The sequence below is a fragment of the Lethenteron reissneri genome, chromosome 24 (genome assembly GCF_015708825.2).
Source record: "Lethenteron reissneri isolate LAM-NWPU_2019-01 chromosome 24, ASM1570882v1, whole genome shotgun sequence".
In the NCBI taxonomy this organism is placed as follows: domain Eukaryota; kingdom Metazoa; phylum Chordata; class Hyperoartia; order Petromyzontiformes; family Petromyzontidae; genus Lethenteron; species Lethenteron reissneri.
In genome coordinates this window covers 17,301,729-17,318,319 of record NC_083802.1, presented here as the reverse complement: position 1 = coordinate 17,318,319, position 16,591 = coordinate 17,301,729, and the positions used below count along the sequence as shown (strand labels likewise).

The following is a 16,591-nucleotide window of genomic DNA, read 5'->3' as shown; positions in this document are numbered from 1 at the left end:
GGCAAGTGATGAATACCAACACATACACCCACTCGGTCCAATACGTCATACGTACAAAAAAAGCAACACTTTGACAGTCACTGAGAGATGTACCAATGTATGTTTGGACGGCACTATATTTATTATTTTTATTTATGCTCATTTACCCAGCAAACCTTCACTGAGTCTCAAGCCTTTTTTTAAAGAGGGGACTGCCAAACTTTTACAGCAGGGGGCAATGTTGCCGTGTGAAATCCCAATTGAGTAATTTACACGTAATACTCTATTTAGGTATTGGAGCGTTTTTGGCCAATACCAGTTACTTTATATTTTTGTATTACAAAACTGTATTTCATGCTGCACATGTATAACAAATGTAAGGTTAATCATAAATGACGTACAGTAAACATTCCAAGGAATGCAGTCTTCATGCATGTAAAATAAGTTTAACCACATAGCTATATATAACCCTTGTACATATAAAATGCAGTCACCAGAGTAATTTGATATTTTATTTATTCATAAAGAAATTAATGAACGAGCAATGTGATACTTACCTCAGCAATAAGAGCATAGTTGGGAACCATCATAGCAATAGGGCGGAAGAGAGCTTTCAGGTTGTCTGGAAGCTCAGTTCGCCCAGCATATCCAGGATTCATAGTGATGAAGGCCGCACAGGTTTGAATCAACTTGATCTCTCTTCCTTCAAACATGAATCTGGGTACCTGTATAAAAATTACGTATTCATTAATAAACCACTTACACTAATAAGAGAGGATTAGGTACAGCATATAAAACCACTTAGGCCTCTGTATTGGCTTTAAGTGTAAAGGGTATGAGGTCAAATAAATTATTTGTACCTTGGCAGCTTTGGCATTTCGTATGGTTATCAGCTGTTGGGCTATCACTGACAACACTTCTATGTCAATTCGGTTGAATTCGTCGAAGCAGCACCAAGCGCCTGACTGTGCCAGACCACTGAAGAAACGTCCCATCATCTACGAACATCACAGCATTATAAATAAACACGATCCACAAGCACGTACATTTGCTTTTCCTCTTTACGCATTTCACAATAACAGCTTGGAGTACCAAGCATCACTCAAATTAAAAAGATCACCTTGTAGTCCAGGCCATCAGAGCAGTTGAACACCACGCATTGAATGGCCAGGGCCTTTGCCAGATCCTTGGTTGTCTCCGTCTTACCAGTGCCTGCAGGCCCTGCAGGAGCCCCTCCCAAATCCAACTGCAGAGCCCCCATCAGGCACAAGTAGCACCGGTCCTGTTGTCACCAGTTTCATAGTTAGTATCCCCATTGTAATATGTGCCATGAACACTGGTTTTACTCCAGCAATTAAAACCACTTCACTCACATCAATATAGTACATAGCATCTAATTTTATCCAGTTTTAACACAGGCAGATACGAACACCCGATGTACTCTTTAATTTGCTTGGAAACTAATTTCCTACCATGTTAATTGATATTTATATTTAATAAGCAATACAATACTGGTAGAAATCCTTACCCCATCCTGAGTCTAGAATTTCTCACCATAACCAACGATGTTTGTGACATGGTAGTTGAGTCAATGTGGAGACAATTATGCCACTACGTATGCCCATTTCCACCAACTGATTATCATGTTTCTGGCTTAATTTAATGCTCTTAACACAATTTACATTTTTACTATTTAGGCATTTTATTTCATAACTGTATATTTCCTTTTATGTCATAACAATGAGAGCCAGCTAATACAACCAGTTTTTATGATAACATTTATCCATACATGAAAGAGACCTGTCTCATTGAGCCTTAGGAAGTAAACAATCCAGTATTTCTAAAGCCAGGATACAAAGCTATATCTAATCTGTCAGTAGTTTGAGATATATTATGTAAAAAGGTAACATGACTTCAAAGGATATATACATTTGAAGACGAGGTTATTGGATGCTGAGATACTTGGTGGGAATGGAGGTATGCACGGCATGTAATATAGTTCACTAACATTCATGGCTGTGTGCGCTTGATTTTATGAATGCACTCAAGCTATACGAAGCTTGGCCAAACATACGCACCAATTCTTTATAATTTCTTGAGCTGCTATATTCTTTTGTATACCTTGAATGTTATTATATTAATATTGATCTAATGAACAAAACACGGTTTTACTCGGTTATGTACAATTCAATTTGATCTATTATTAGATCGGTTTTAAACAGCATGTTGGATCTATTTTTTTTTAAATGAAATAGACTCACAAATTGAATGCCCTGGTTAATATTGACCATGTGTCAACTCACGGTAAGTGGAGTGATGACTAGGCGAGGGCAGGCTCCCAGGTATTCGTAACCGTACACGTACTGTGAAAGCGCCATTCTGGCCACACAGTTGTCAAGCTCTAGGTCCCAGTAGTATCGCAGCTGTCGCTGCCACTCAAAGTTGTTAGCAGTCTCCACCTGCAGGTTACACACAGTACAAATACCCTTTGTGGCAAGGTTAAGGAACACAGGAATGCCTTAAGGGTTAAAACTTCTGTTTAAAAGCAGGTTTTTTTGAGGTAAATGCAATGCCACAAATAAAAAACTTGTGTCATTCAAAACAATACAAATGTGTTGATTTGTAGTGTATTATTTCCGAGATTTTACATATGAAAGTGGATAAATAGCTTTCAGTGCATTATGTCAATTAAAATTATGTTTTCTTTGTACCTTTGGCTGTTTGATTAAGATCAATAATATGTAATAAAATATTGCCCTCTGCTTTACCATCTACATTGTACAAGAGAGATCACTGTCTTTTAGCAGCCTGACATTCAATTTAATCTCATGTTATTGGCTACTTCTCTCTTCTAAAGAGCTTGAAAATAAACCTAATTTTAATGCAAAGAAATAAATATAATAAATAACCTAATGGGTGAATTCAAACAAGTTCCGAAGAAAAGCATTCAAGCCATTGCTATTAAAAACAGCCTTGCACCTTAACAGTTTTCATTATTTACATATAATTTTAAAATCTATCTCATTTGATTAGTGTTTGCAGTGAGAATCTAACCTTTTGTTGAACCATATCCGTGACTATGTCTCTCGCATGCACATCAACTGTAATCAGAGCTGTGATGATGCATCGATGGATCTTGGGTAAATTTCCACGGACCAAACAGGCTAAAGAATTTAATCTCTGAAACACAAACGAACAACAGACAGGGCATCAAGACAGCAAAATTAACAAAACCATTTAAATTCATCTCCATGCCAACTCTTCCAACAGCAGGTATTTTAATAAGTATGACACTTGAATGCTCGTCATCAACCTACCTCAAAATTTTCCTTTTCAAAATTCGCAACAGATTGCAGGTGATCATGGTCACCTCCCTCCAGACACTGAGTCAGGTCTCGACACCACATCAGTTGAGCGACCGTCAATACAACCTGCGGGCATCCGGAGAAGTGGAATAACACATTCAGTGTATTCATATATACTTTCTGGAGCGACATGACCCTGAGTAGTGATGAATGCCTCTGAGAAAAAAAAAACTGATAAAAGGCAAGTATTGGACAAACGATGGTGATAGATATGAACATGTATGTGAACCACCCTTTTGTCAATCCACTGCTAGATGAGCACATCCTCATGCCATGCAGGTCATGGGGAGTAATGGACCATATTTCACCATACTGGTCAGTGTAGGTTGAAGTTGAGGAGCATATATGATAGAACATAGAAGTACAGTACAATCATGTAAATTGCTGCACTGCCCTCTGCTACCCACCACATAGATTTGCAGCCTACAACAGCTGTTATTCTTGGTGACCACCCATGCATGCACTATCCAGGCTCAACTTCTGATATCTGATGAGATTGAGCACATTCCTGGTGATGTGATTATAAATTCTATCACTGTTGTTATGAATAAATAGTCGGTGATATATACATTTTATATACATATCTTCTTTAAGCGCTGATCTACCTGTGATGGAATTCCAGACACCACCCACTCAGTACGTGGCATGCTTTGGTATTCACCAATGGCCATTTTTGTGAGCCTTCGCAAAGACTGAAACATTGCTTCTTCCACTTTCCCCAACCAATCTTCCACATTGCCACGGGCCTTCAGACCCTTGCCCAAGCTCACCTGCAATACAATACAGACCATGAACCATGTGCCTCCCTGCTTTACAGTTACACGTCAGCTGCTTCGTGCCTACTCTTATTCCACGAAAAAAACGAATATGTAATTATTTCACAAATCTAAATGTGCATATAACAAGTATATTTTGATTTCAAAAACTGAATTGCGTATACATTGTACATCATTGATCTCCAGACTGTCATGAATTTTTAATACTATAACGTGAAAATATACAGTATATGTTCTAACTAAAGAAAAACTAAATTTTATGATGAAGAAATAGCAAGGATTAAATAACTGCTCACCCACCTTTTCCCCCTCAGGGGAAACCATAGCGAGGATATCGTTAGTGAACGTCCTCTCTTGCTCACCCTCAGCTGGTGCCAACGCAAACTCTAGCCGGGCGATGGCATCAAAGCACTTGCGCAGGTGCGGCTGCACCGCCTGAGGATTGCGCGTCTGTGCAAGGATCTCCAGAAGCTCGTCATTGGATAAAAAGTAGAATCTGTCAAGTAAACCGAAGACAAATGACAAAAAAATGTTGGATTCAAGTAAAGGAGCTTTTTGATTTACTGTCGGAAACAGTATAACATCATTGTGAGTAATATACGTTAATAATATTCTTATTCGTTCAAGGTGGCAAACCTTAAAAAAAAATCGTTGTGCAGGTGCTGAGATGGATTGTCACAACGCCAGACCGTGAGAAGGGAATGGCTTGGGGAGACCTTCATTCAGCAGTAAATTTATAATGGCTGGTAATGCTGATAACTTAAAGTGTAAGAATATGTTGTATACATATTATCTCTCTCTCAAATTTAGCATTCTCAGGAAGAACGTAATCAACCAGGTAGGGTGTTGACTGTTATGTTAGCCGACTCTCTGTTGTATTACATTACATTTCTAAGTATACTAGATTTGTGTTTCTATTTAATTTATGCCTGATGATTGCTTGTGTTGCAATCGAAACGTCATATGCTAGTATTTAATTTAATTTATTATTTTATCTTTATATGTGACTTTACCGAAAGAACCAAAGAATAATGTTGCATACATATTTTGTCGATTAAAACATGAAAGTAAAGCTCACCTTGGGAAGACCACTCGTTTGGATTCTAAATATGCTTCAAGGCACTTTTGGATTTGTTCAAGTAATACATTGTTATTCTTAAATGTGTCCAGAAGGCCTGAAAATAATATAATATAATGTTAATTAAATAGCCACATCATTGTAAAACATCTTAGCATTTGTGCGAAAATGCAATGATTGAAATGTAGCCCTTAAATATATTTATTTCAAATACTGTAAAAAACAAAATCATAGTTCTCATGACAGTGGCAAATATGGACTCTTCCTGAATGCAAATAACATTTAATGAAATGCATATACGTTGACATGATAAAAAACACAGAATGCACGCAATCACCACAGTCGATGGTAAAGTTATAGAGGAAGTAGATGACGTAAGTTATCTGTGGTAACAGAAATCAAACCTAGGATTCTGTTCCAGAAAAATCAAGACCATGGCCTCCCTTTGATAAGTTTGAAAAAAATAAATGGAATCTCAAATTATATGATGATTGAGTGGGTGAAAAGTTACATTTATTGCACAGATGCTTATAGATGTGAATAATAGGAAATGAATATTTTTGACAAAAATATAACGCAGGTTTATATGAGATACGGTGCTGGCAAACACTCTTGCCTATATCCTGCATTGAAATACGATTAATGATTTTGTCAGAAATATTATTGGAAAGAAGCAGTATTGCCACCAGAAATAAACATGTGCAAACGTTTATACTTTGGTCACATCAGACAAAGAAATTAAACAACCATGTAAAATCTATCGTAGAAGAAATGGTGTTGGGCCATCATAGAAAGGGATGACCTATCTGATTAACATAGTTGGCTATGTAGGGTGCAAAAGAAGTTCAACATAGATACATACGACCAGCAACGAGATGGATAGATCGATGGGAAATCAGCTGTTGAGTATAAGAAGCTAATGGTGCACTATGAGACCTCCTTTACCAGTGGCAAAATATAGTAGTAGGTTTTTACCCTTTAAACTGGTACAAAACTGACACCTGTATACAAGGCATCATGTTTGCAATAACCACAACACAAGTAGTCAAAATGCAAACAAAAAGAAACAACTCTGATGATGATGATAATAATATGCACTGTCCTTGAAGTTGATTGGTCCACACCGAGACAGCTTTCCTTAGAGCCTAGTCTCCATTGGTGTTGGACCAGATGACACCAGAAGGCGTACAACTCAAAAAGGGTAAAAACCTACTACTACTACTAAGCTAATGGTGGATCGAGAAGGCTCCTGCAAATGTTGCTAAGATATCACTAATATTCAGCCATAGATAAATGGTTTTAACTTAACTTAATGAAATCAGAGGTATTAATTTTAACCCAGTCAATAAAATGAATCATGTGAGGAATAAATACCAGGCTGAGTGGCTGCCCGTAAAGCATTGGGAAGACGATAAATCTTCCTCATGATGTCCTTCCAAGACTTGTCCACCTGCATGAACATCTTTGCCTCAGCTGGCAGCTGCCTCTGGATGTCAGGTGCACTGAAAATGCTTTCTAGATAAAGCCAGTTCCGTTGGCATGTCATCCATTCTTCCTGTAAAGCAGCATTAAGGCACAGTGTTGCTTTACTATCGAATACAATTTATAGGCTCCAACAATTATGTTTTCTTCAATAAACAATCAAGGTGCACCAGTAATGACATTATTTATATATGTCCAGTTCATCTCCCCAAGGCTGCAATTATAGACAAGCATTCGCATTCCAAATAGCTTAAAATAACTGTACTTGGCTATTTTTTTTAAAAAGGGAAGAAAAAAAATCAATGTTACCTGATAAGGCATAATTTGCACAATCAATATAATATTGAAGCTAAACAGTCTCATAACACTCCTTTGCCCAGCAACTATGCAAAAATCATTTCACGGATGTTAACATAATTAATCGAGACATGCGGCTGGCTACATACCAGCGTTTGATTGAAGAGGAAGAGTTGCCTTTGCCACTCATCAACCCGAGATTTAATTGGTCCAACATATCGAGAAGAAGTTATGGTGGAAATATTAATGATGCTGTCATCCAAAAGAATCTGAATGTGACAAAATATGTTCATTATAAAAGGTGCAAAAACATCACGCCCATGGAAAATGGGCTAAAGTCATGAAATAAAAGATCGTGTCTAATAAACAGATGATGTTTGATGTAATGTTGGATCATTTTTTTAGAACACATTATTTCTAGCAGATACAATGATAAAAACTTTTTTAAAGAAATAACTACATTTTTTACATGTGACCACCATACAAATAGAGGGTATAACGTTTATAAAATGTGGCTGATATGATAATTATTGCATAACTGTTCAACATAAAATATACTCTCTATAAATATAACTTTTTTTAACTTACCTGAATTTCATCAGTTCCTGCCAAAATAAAAACATCTTTTGAATCACGATGAGGCAAAACAACAAACTCTGCAGTCTTCCAGCCATCTTCAACCTGCAAAACATCCAATATTTTAACAATAACATTGACACTTTTAGTATGTTAACTACATCTTCTTGTTTCTTTCGGTAAAGTCACGTAGAAGGGAAGTAATAAAATAATAAAAATAAAACATAATAAAACAATTCTCACGACGTTTCGGCTACAACGCAAGCAGCCGTCTTCAGGTGAAGAATGAGACACTACCAAACTAGGAGCTTATATATAAGCTGCATTGGGGGTTGAAGAGCGCCTTAACAAAAAGAATGTGCATGTGAAGAGGGATTTAGCATATTCATGGAAAATGCGTAGGCGTTGGGCGGGGGGGTGTCAAAGTCATATTATGCCCATGCATTATGCAGGATCAGCAGCAACCAAGGGGGGTGCAGGGATTAGCAGTAACAAAGGAAAGGAATGTTAATGATATGTAGCTGCAGTTACTCAACAACCACGTAGAAAACTAAAGTATAAACTACATAAAAAACTAAAGTATAAACTGCATCGCACCATCAGTATACTTACTATACTCTATAATAAGCTGAGTTACTAACAGCAAGTAATACATTACAATTTTACCTCGTAAAAATTCTATAATATGCTTCCATCTAAACCTTATTCTCTTACATCACACGAGCATATACCGTACTATATACTGCCATAGATAAACCCAACATTAAATTATATACTGTATTGCTGTAAACCAACCTATATCTTATACATTTAATATCACACTATGTATTATTCTACACACCCTAATGTGTATCGAAATGGTTTATTACGTCCTTCCAATGATTGCTGAGCCAGAATCCATCTTCTCGGTTAAAGTTGTCTCTGTGTTTGTATATGTGGATCGCCTCATGAACGAATCTCTCATGATAGCCAGATGGCTTGCAGAGAACCTCTGTCTTGGAGAAGTCAATATCATGTGAGCCCACTGAGTTGTAACAGTGATCTGCCACGGCTGAGGTGTTAGTCCTACCGTGTTTCAGGTCAGCTTTATGTTCACGGATGCGGTCCGAGACATGTCGTTTGGTTTCCCCAATGTAACTGCTACCACAGAGGCAACTTAGTTTGTAGACGCCAGGGTACTGTATGTCTGGAACCACATCTTTTACAGACGGTACCAGATCACGGATTTTATGTACTGTGTTGAATCGGACCTGGATCTTGTGTTTAATCAGGATTTTGGAGATCTTTTTTGTGACCCCAGCAATGTAGGGTAAGGTGATGGTCTTGAAAGGCTCCTCAACAGGATCCTTCTTGATGGTTGGAGTGATGGCTTTGCGGATTGTATATACTCCGACTATACAATCCGCAAAGCCATCACTCCAACCATCAAGAAGGATCCTGTTGAGGAGCCTTTCAAGACCATCACCTTACCCTACATTGCTGGGGTCACAAAAAAGATCTCCAAAATCCTGATTAAACACAAGATCCAGGACCGATTCAACACAGTACATAAAATCCGTGATCTGGTACCGTCTGTAAAAGATGTGGTTCCAGACATACAGTACCCTGGCGTCTACAAACTAAGTTTCCTCTGTGGTAGCAGTTACATTGGGGAAACCAAACGACATGTCTCGGACCGCATCCGTGAACATAAAGCTGACCTGAAACACGGTAGGACTAACACCTCAGCCGTGGCAGATCACTGTTACAACTCAGTGGGCTCACATGATATTGACTTCTCCAAGACAGAGGTTCTCTGCAAGCCATCTGGCTATCATGAGAGATTCGTTCATGAGGCGATCCACATATACAAACACAGAGACAACTTTAACCGAGAAGATGGATTCTGGCTCAGCAATCATTGGAAGGACGTAATAAACCATTTCGATACACATTAGGGTGTGTAGAATAATACATAGTGTGATATTAAATGTATAAGATATAGGTTGGTTTACAGCAATACAGTATATAATTTAATGTTGGGTTTATCTATGGCAGTATATAGTACGGTATATGCTCGTGTGATGTAAGAGAATAAGGTTTAGATGGAAGCATATTATAGAATTTTTACGAGGTAAAATTGTAATGTATTACTTGCTGTTAGTAACTCAGCTTATTATAGAGTATAGTAAGTATACTGATGGTGCGATGCAGTTTATACTTTAGTTTTTTATGTAGTTTATACTTTAGTTTTCTACGTGGTTGTTGAGTAACTGCAGCTACATATCATTAACATTCCTTTCCTTTGTTACTGCTAATCCCTGCACCCCCCTTGGTTGCTGCTGATCCTGCATAATGCATGGGCATAATATGACTTTGACACCCCCCCGCCCAACGCCTACGCATTTTCCATGAATATGCTAAATCCCTCTTCACATGCACATTCTTTTTGTTAAGGCGCTCTTCAACCCCCAATGCAGCTTATATATAAGCTCCTAGTTTGGTAGTGTCTCATTCTTCACCTGAAGACGGCTGCTTGCGTTGTAGCCGAAACGTCGTGAGAATTGTTTTATTATGTTTTATTTTTATTATTTTATTACTTCCCTTCTACGTGACTTTACCGAAAGAAACAAGAAGATGAATCCCTGCAGTCACGAAAGCTTTAAATCGAAATGTTAACTACAGTTTCGAAGTATATTCACGTTGGTGGGTTAAGTTTAATTTAATCGATGTTTTAATGACTTTAGGCACTTAAAATGGGCCCCAGCCATATGAGAATGCGAAGGCAAGGCACCTTTTTAAGGATGGACTCAAGAGATGCTTCTCCAGATGCCTGTCCCGACACGTCCTGGATTTGCTCAGCATAATGGAAAACTTCCAGCTCAATAAGGCCAGCAAGTGTGAGTGGAGTCTCCTTATCCTGCAAAGGAGCACCTACAATCTCTTCCAACATCTCCCAATGACGGGCCTTCAGGGATGGGTTTCTCAGGAATGCAACCACTGGCAGCTGAGCACAGGCAGAGTGAGGGAGAAAATTATAAATGTAACGAAATACATTGAGTTAATTTTTTAAAGAATTAGGTCAACATTCTTGCAGGACATGCATATCAAATGTATATTTGGAAAGTATAAGACATAGCCTTGCAATTACATCGCATTGCTCACCCTACCTTTTCTCTGATAAATTCAACCTTCTTTTTCAGCAGTGGAACTACATTATTTGGTGGCAGTCCCTTCTCCAACTGGTTAATAATCTTCGCATATTTGGCGACCTCACTGTTCAGTTGTTCAGGATCCAGGGTTTCAAATTTACACTGTGCAAAGATTCACAAAGTACGTGAGAAAAGTAATTTTTTAAAAACTAAAGAAACACATTACAGAATGCAGAATGACTCATCTGTGCCCAATGTATTGAAGTTTTGCACAAATTATCTGTGTGTTTGAGACGTTGAAAAAAGTTATTCAGACATCGTAAAAATACGAGTTAAATTATGCAGAAAAACAATGTAAAACAGGCAGGAACATTTTTATGAACATTTAATGGTAGAATTCAAAAAGGCAGGGTAGCACTTCTGCTTTTAAGTACCTCCAACCATTCTTTGGTAAACACCTCCCACTCATCCAAACTGTCCCACATCATCTGTTTTCGCTTTAGTTCATCACATACTTCATTCAAAGCATCAAAATTTGTAACTTCCACCTGAAAAATACGAACAAAACATGTACAACATCATAAAAACACTAAAAAGTATTGTATGAACACACATGTTTTGTAGCAACAAAAATTTAAATACAATCAAAAACAATGAATACATGAGTGCATCATTTTAGAAAACACAGCTACTCCATTGTATAATTCAAACATAGCAAACCTTAAAGTTCTTCTGGTAAGCCCTGTACTGAAGAGCCTGCTGCTGAAATGCATCTGTAGCAATCATCTGTTCTTTCAGTATCTCCCGAACCTTTGTCTTGTCACTTGTAATATCTAAAATCATAGGGTCCTAAGGCACACAAAAACAAACGTAAGTTGTATTGTTTAGGGTATCCACTGTTTTAGACCCTGCCATAGGAATACATTGACAACATTGGCTCAGGGCCAGCAGTGGGAATGTCCACGACCTGACAGTCATCTGAGCAGACACATTTTGAATCCATAACTTTGTTGGTGCAGAGTTAAACAAAATATATAGCAAAGACAAATAAGAGTTGTGAAACATTTTGAGAATGACATACTAAAAACAAATGCACGTGACCACCTTGTAAACAAGAGGGCGGTATGTTCAGTTCTTACCTGAGCTCGCTGCTTCACAATCTTCACCTCCATATTAAGCTCCAAAATGTCCTTATCAAGATGCTGGCAGAACTTCTCAAGGTTGCCATCACGCTCGCCGACTGCCTTATCAATGGTGTTCTGGACAGATGTGATGGACTGCTCCAGTGTCGAGTACACCACAAGGTCCTCCGGTGGTGTTGGCACCTTGAACTGCTCTATCAACTGATACATCTGCACGACAATCTGCATCTCTTCCTCAAGCACCTGAATCTGTAAAATAAAACAAATATTTTCAGAGACAAAACATTGTTTTTAAACTGTTTTAAATCATAATCCATTATCTAGCCACTGCTGGATGCATGCCTTCCCGAGCTGTAACAATGTCACGGTTGTATGATGCAACAATTCATATAGCTCCTGCGCATGAGGTGCTTTCATTGTTCCATCTCTGTGGTCATCGTTTTGGCGTGTTCCTTCCTTTGGCTACCATTCCGCACGTTTCAGCTTTTGTTCCATTTTATTTATTAACTTCTACATTTCATTGAAAACCTAGCCCTAGCCGCCTTATACAGTATTTTGAAATGGATAAAATAAAATCAAACTTGATTTAACCGTGTTATAATCAAGGTTCTAGTCAAACCTGACATTTTGCAATCTACCATAACATGTACATTTATTAAAGCAAGACATTTGCCTGTAGGTGCTTTTATGGCAACGGGGTAATGAGGATCTTCCAATATTCCTTACCCGGTCTTGGATCTCGTCAAGAAAGGTGAGGCTGTTGACAAACTCAAAGGTAGTGGAAGGTACTATCTCTAGCTTGAATTGCCCATCACGAGCTTCTGAAATGATGGCATCTGTCTTCTTTCTAGACAGCACTGGCAACAAGTCATTAATTGCCTGAAAGAAAAATCAGATTAAAAACATGAATACATTCTTAGTTCAAAATGTTTAATTGTGAATCAACTATATTAATGTTGCCATCAATTTTCCTTCTATCACCCAATATCAGTATGCATCACTGGCAGTAATTTATACAACTTTAATATCACAATATTTAATTGTTGTCTTATATTCTGTTGAAAGGCACATTTTTAATCTATTTTCTCGAAAAAAAAATCCCTCTATCTCACATTCTGGCACCGCAGTGGTGAAGGAATCAATTTTTTCTTCAGTTTGGTTGAATCAACCAATAGCATCCCCAAATCTCTCCTCTGTTTGATAGCCACTGCATCCTTATGTTGTTCATGATATTTTGCAAGACTCTCTTCAAAGAAGGACACATCTGCAACGATATCACAAGTGAAATATTTAAAAACCAAATTAAAGCAATGTTTAGTGAAATTAAAAATACTTTGTTACAGAAATTGTCAAATACTGAGCTCATTAAACAAGACCACACGTGCAAAGCTGTTAAAATATTAAGAAATACTTCGGTGATAAATTGCTGAATATACCATGCTCTTTGTTTTTGAGGGCTTCTAGATCCAGGCTCTCATTCTCTTTGTAGAAAAGCCTGAACTGTTCAAATGTATCAGCATATAGGCCAGCAGCATTAAATGCTGTTTGTATGACCTCCTGTATGAAACAAGAAATGAAGCACTAAAACATTCATATGCGAAATCATCCACTAACACAATATGTAATAAATAACATTCACATAAAACTAAATTAATTTGAGAATGATCATACACATTTGTATTACTACTGAAAGACCCTATACATGATTTACAGTAGTTGTATATAGCTTTAACATAGAATGATATCTGCATATTCTACAGAATAAACATATGAAGCATATGTGTATATAAATTATAAATGTTTCAGCTATCGAATCATGTACACATTTGTTGTTTTTGTAATGTATGTATTTAATCAACTATTTATCATACATCATTATTTTATTGTTCAATCTATTTATTATAACTGTAAATATGTCTTATCATATCATGTGAGGCAAACACATACATTTCTGTGCAGTTCGAAGAAAATAAAAATGTGTTTCACTGTGCGTCAAATCATATACCTGCACGCTTGTTATGATTTTATGGAGGTGTTTGTCATCTTGAAAAATGGTTTCTAGGCTCGGGCCCTCCCCACAGCTTTTTTCTTCACGCTTCTTGTTGATTATAGGTTGGGTGAATGCATCAAAATAGATGTCGGTGACAAGGTTGTCTACAGACAAAACTGTATCCTTGAAAGAGTCAATCACCTCGGAGAGTCCATCCTATATTGGGCATATATATATAATTGGCAATTGATTAGTTGACAAATGTTGTCATCCCTTTTAAAATGCATACATTTGCATAACAAAAACAAAATACTCTTTGGTTCTTTTGGTAAAGTCACGTAGATAGAAAATTAATAGATCACGACGTTTCGATCGCAACACAAGCAACCGTCATCAGGTGAAACAAACACAGCAGGAGAACTGCTGACGTAGGAAAAAACTAAAATAAACAATCAGCAAAAGGGTGTAATAGATACCTGGAACTCATTCTGAGATGGCGCAAACATTAAGCTTTCGGGTTCCAGCATGAATTCTGTCAGGAACAAAGGAACAACTTGCTCTGTCTCTTCTTGAGCAATGACAGCCTCCTGACAAGAAAAAAAAACAAAACAAAAGCAATATTCTCCATAGATAACACTTTGGTGTGTATAGCCATTTAATATCGCAAGACATGACAATAAAACGTGGCTAAATGAACCAACTGCTCTGAAGGCACCTTTTTGGTCATTGGCTCTTCTCTGGGCTCACAAGCCCAGGCTTGGATGAGTTCTTGTGAGGGTGTCTTCTGCAGCTGCTTTGTCAGTTGATTCAGGAGGGTGCTGACTGTGTTCACAGCAAGGATGTGCAGTGTGTTCACAATCACATAATCAGCCAGCCGGATGAAACTGAAAGGAAAATAGCCAGAGATTACTCTTTCCTCACATTTGACCATTACAAACCATGAGTGTACAGTACTGTGTAATCTCTGTGCAATGCCTGTATCATATATTTTATTCAAGTGTGTGCACAAACCAGGTAAGCTTCCCACAGTGTTTCCTCTTGTTTGCCTGTTCAGTGTAGCTCATCTTTTCAGGGGCATCTCCAAAGGGATCCAAATCGTACTGTGACTGAAACAAAACGCTGGAACCACCTGTCTCCGCCTTTTCGTCGCCTGCAATTTCATACATGTAATTGTAACAAAACCAGCAAAATATCCCTGACACTAAAATACCACAGTTACATATTTTGAAAACAATGTATTAAAATCCTGATAAAATGTATACTTATAAATGTAATTCCTTGCCTGAAAGCTCTGGATCATTGAAGTAATCATCAGGTGTGAAGCCAGCTTCCAACAATGCAGTTCGACAAGCACTTCTTACAACCTCCTTTGCCAATTCACGAAATTCAGAGAGATGCACCAGAACCTATATTTACAAAACACACCATCACATAATCTCATCTGATACGGAAATAGTCTAATTTGTAAAGTTAAACAGAAACATGTGGAACAGTAAGCAATGTCTGCCACGTTAAGACCTTGTGCTAATGATGACCTATCAATGTAAACTCAAAACTCACCTCTTTCAGGTGTGCGACCTGGGTGATCATGAACTCTTCGAGTGTGTATGTCCGACCACTTTCAATCATGCAGAGTCTCATATTACCAACGCGGTGACACATTTCCTTCACATTGAGAAGGGCAGGTCGTAATGACTGTAAAATAAAATGACAAATTAAACAAACAAACTAAATCATTTTGTAAATGTTACAAACAGAAAAATTATAATCATGTCATAATAGACCATAAATTTAATCAACATAAGTTTGAAATAAAACACTCACATCATTGATAATAAACAGGTTTTCCTGCAGGGCTCTACGGCAGGCATTTATTTTTTTGCTCCGGACATTTTTGCGCCAAACACTGAAGGCCTTCCACTTGCGAAAGTGGGAAAAAGTGGGAATGCTAAGGAGGCGTCGGTGATAGCGGTACTCCTCCTCCCATCGATCAAGGGGAGTGAAGTCCACGTCCCCATCGCGTGTTAACAGCACGCCCTGCTCACTGATGGTGAGGTAGTTGTCCTTGTTGATTTTCTCATACGTGACAACTCTAAATCAATGAAAAGCAGTTTTGGATATTAATGTTAAGAACAAAAAGAACATATAATACGCATTTATGATAATAGGAACATTGCACGGAATTTTCACGAGTAATTTGAATCTGTTACATTAGAACAAAGACAAAATATAGGAATAAAACTATTATCGATTTCAATGTTGTTTCAATATCTTAATAAAATTCCATGAACAACAAATTCTTAACATGAGAAAAAAATTCAATAAGTAACTAAAAAAGCTTATCTGGAGAAATTCAGTGATTGTAAAAAGCCTCACTTCAGATTGAAGGCATCATATTTGATTGAGGAGCGAGATGCAGCCGGCACCATGTAAACGTATCCCAGCTCCTTGTTCTCACGGATGACATGTGCAATGTCAAGTGGGTCACTGATTCGAGCGCTGATCACGTCGTCTGCGGTTCTGAAGAAGTGGCTTTGTGCCAGGGTGGTCCGGCTACGTACATTCAAAGGCTTCAGCTCAGTCCGAGGTTGCTTGGGTGGTGAGGGTGATGCAATCCTGCTATCCTCTATTCTCTGTTCAAAATACATAAAGTCGAATAACTTTTGAAACACACGATTCAATAGCACAACATAAAAAAATTACGCGAGTAAATGATGTTCATGCGGCAAGAATATTAACAATCAATATTTGTGTATAAGCATTAATAAGTTACAG

General features: G+C 37.8%; 1 protein-coding gene across 1 annotated transcript in view; it reads right to left on the bottom strand.

Moving 5' to 3' along the window:
- Positions 1-16,591, bottom strand: part of DNAH6 (dynein axonemal heavy chain 6) — a 76,362-nt gene that overhangs the window by 57,418 nt on the left and 2,353 nt on the right. Inside the window, exons 4-31 of the mRNA XM_061558514.1 lie at positions 16,193-16,449; positions 15,641-15,908; positions 15,377-15,511; positions 15,099-15,222; positions 14,828-14,966; positions 14,532-14,700; positions 14,293-14,403; positions 13,832-14,032; positions 13,263-13,383; positions 12,939-13,090; positions 12,553-12,705; positions 11,824-12,075; positions 11,405-11,533; positions 11,119-11,232; positions 10,703-10,846; positions 10,327-10,539; positions 7,566-7,658; positions 7,127-7,246; positions 6,573-6,753; positions 5,199-5,295; positions 4,421-4,616; positions 3,950-4,114; positions 3,297-3,410; positions 3,034-3,159; positions 2,283-2,438; positions 1,100-1,261; positions 840-977; positions 537-704 (exon numbers count right to left, since the gene is read on the bottom strand). Of these exons, the coding sequence (XP_061414498.1) occupies positions 537-704; positions 840-977; positions 1,100-1,261; positions 2,283-2,438; positions 3,034-3,159; positions 3,297-3,410; positions 3,950-4,114; positions 4,421-4,616; positions 5,199-5,295; positions 6,573-6,753; positions 7,127-7,246; positions 7,566-7,658; positions 10,327-10,539; positions 10,703-10,846; positions 11,119-11,232; positions 11,405-11,533; positions 11,824-12,075; positions 12,553-12,705; positions 12,939-13,090; positions 13,263-13,383; positions 13,832-14,032; positions 14,293-14,403; positions 14,532-14,700; positions 14,828-14,966; positions 15,099-15,222; positions 15,377-15,511; positions 15,641-15,908; positions 16,193-16,449 (4,398 nt within the window). The remainder of the gene's footprint in view (positions 1-536; positions 705-839; positions 978-1,099; positions 1,262-2,282; positions 2,439-3,033; positions 3,160-3,296; positions 3,411-3,949; positions 4,115-4,420; positions 4,617-5,198; positions 5,296-6,572; positions 6,754-7,126; positions 7,247-7,565; positions 7,659-10,326; positions 10,540-10,702; positions 10,847-11,118; positions 11,233-11,404; positions 11,534-11,823; positions 12,076-12,552; positions 12,706-12,938; positions 13,091-13,262; positions 13,384-13,831; positions 14,033-14,292; positions 14,404-14,531; positions 14,701-14,827; positions 14,967-15,098; positions 15,223-15,376; positions 15,512-15,640; positions 15,909-16,192; positions 16,450-16,591) is intronic.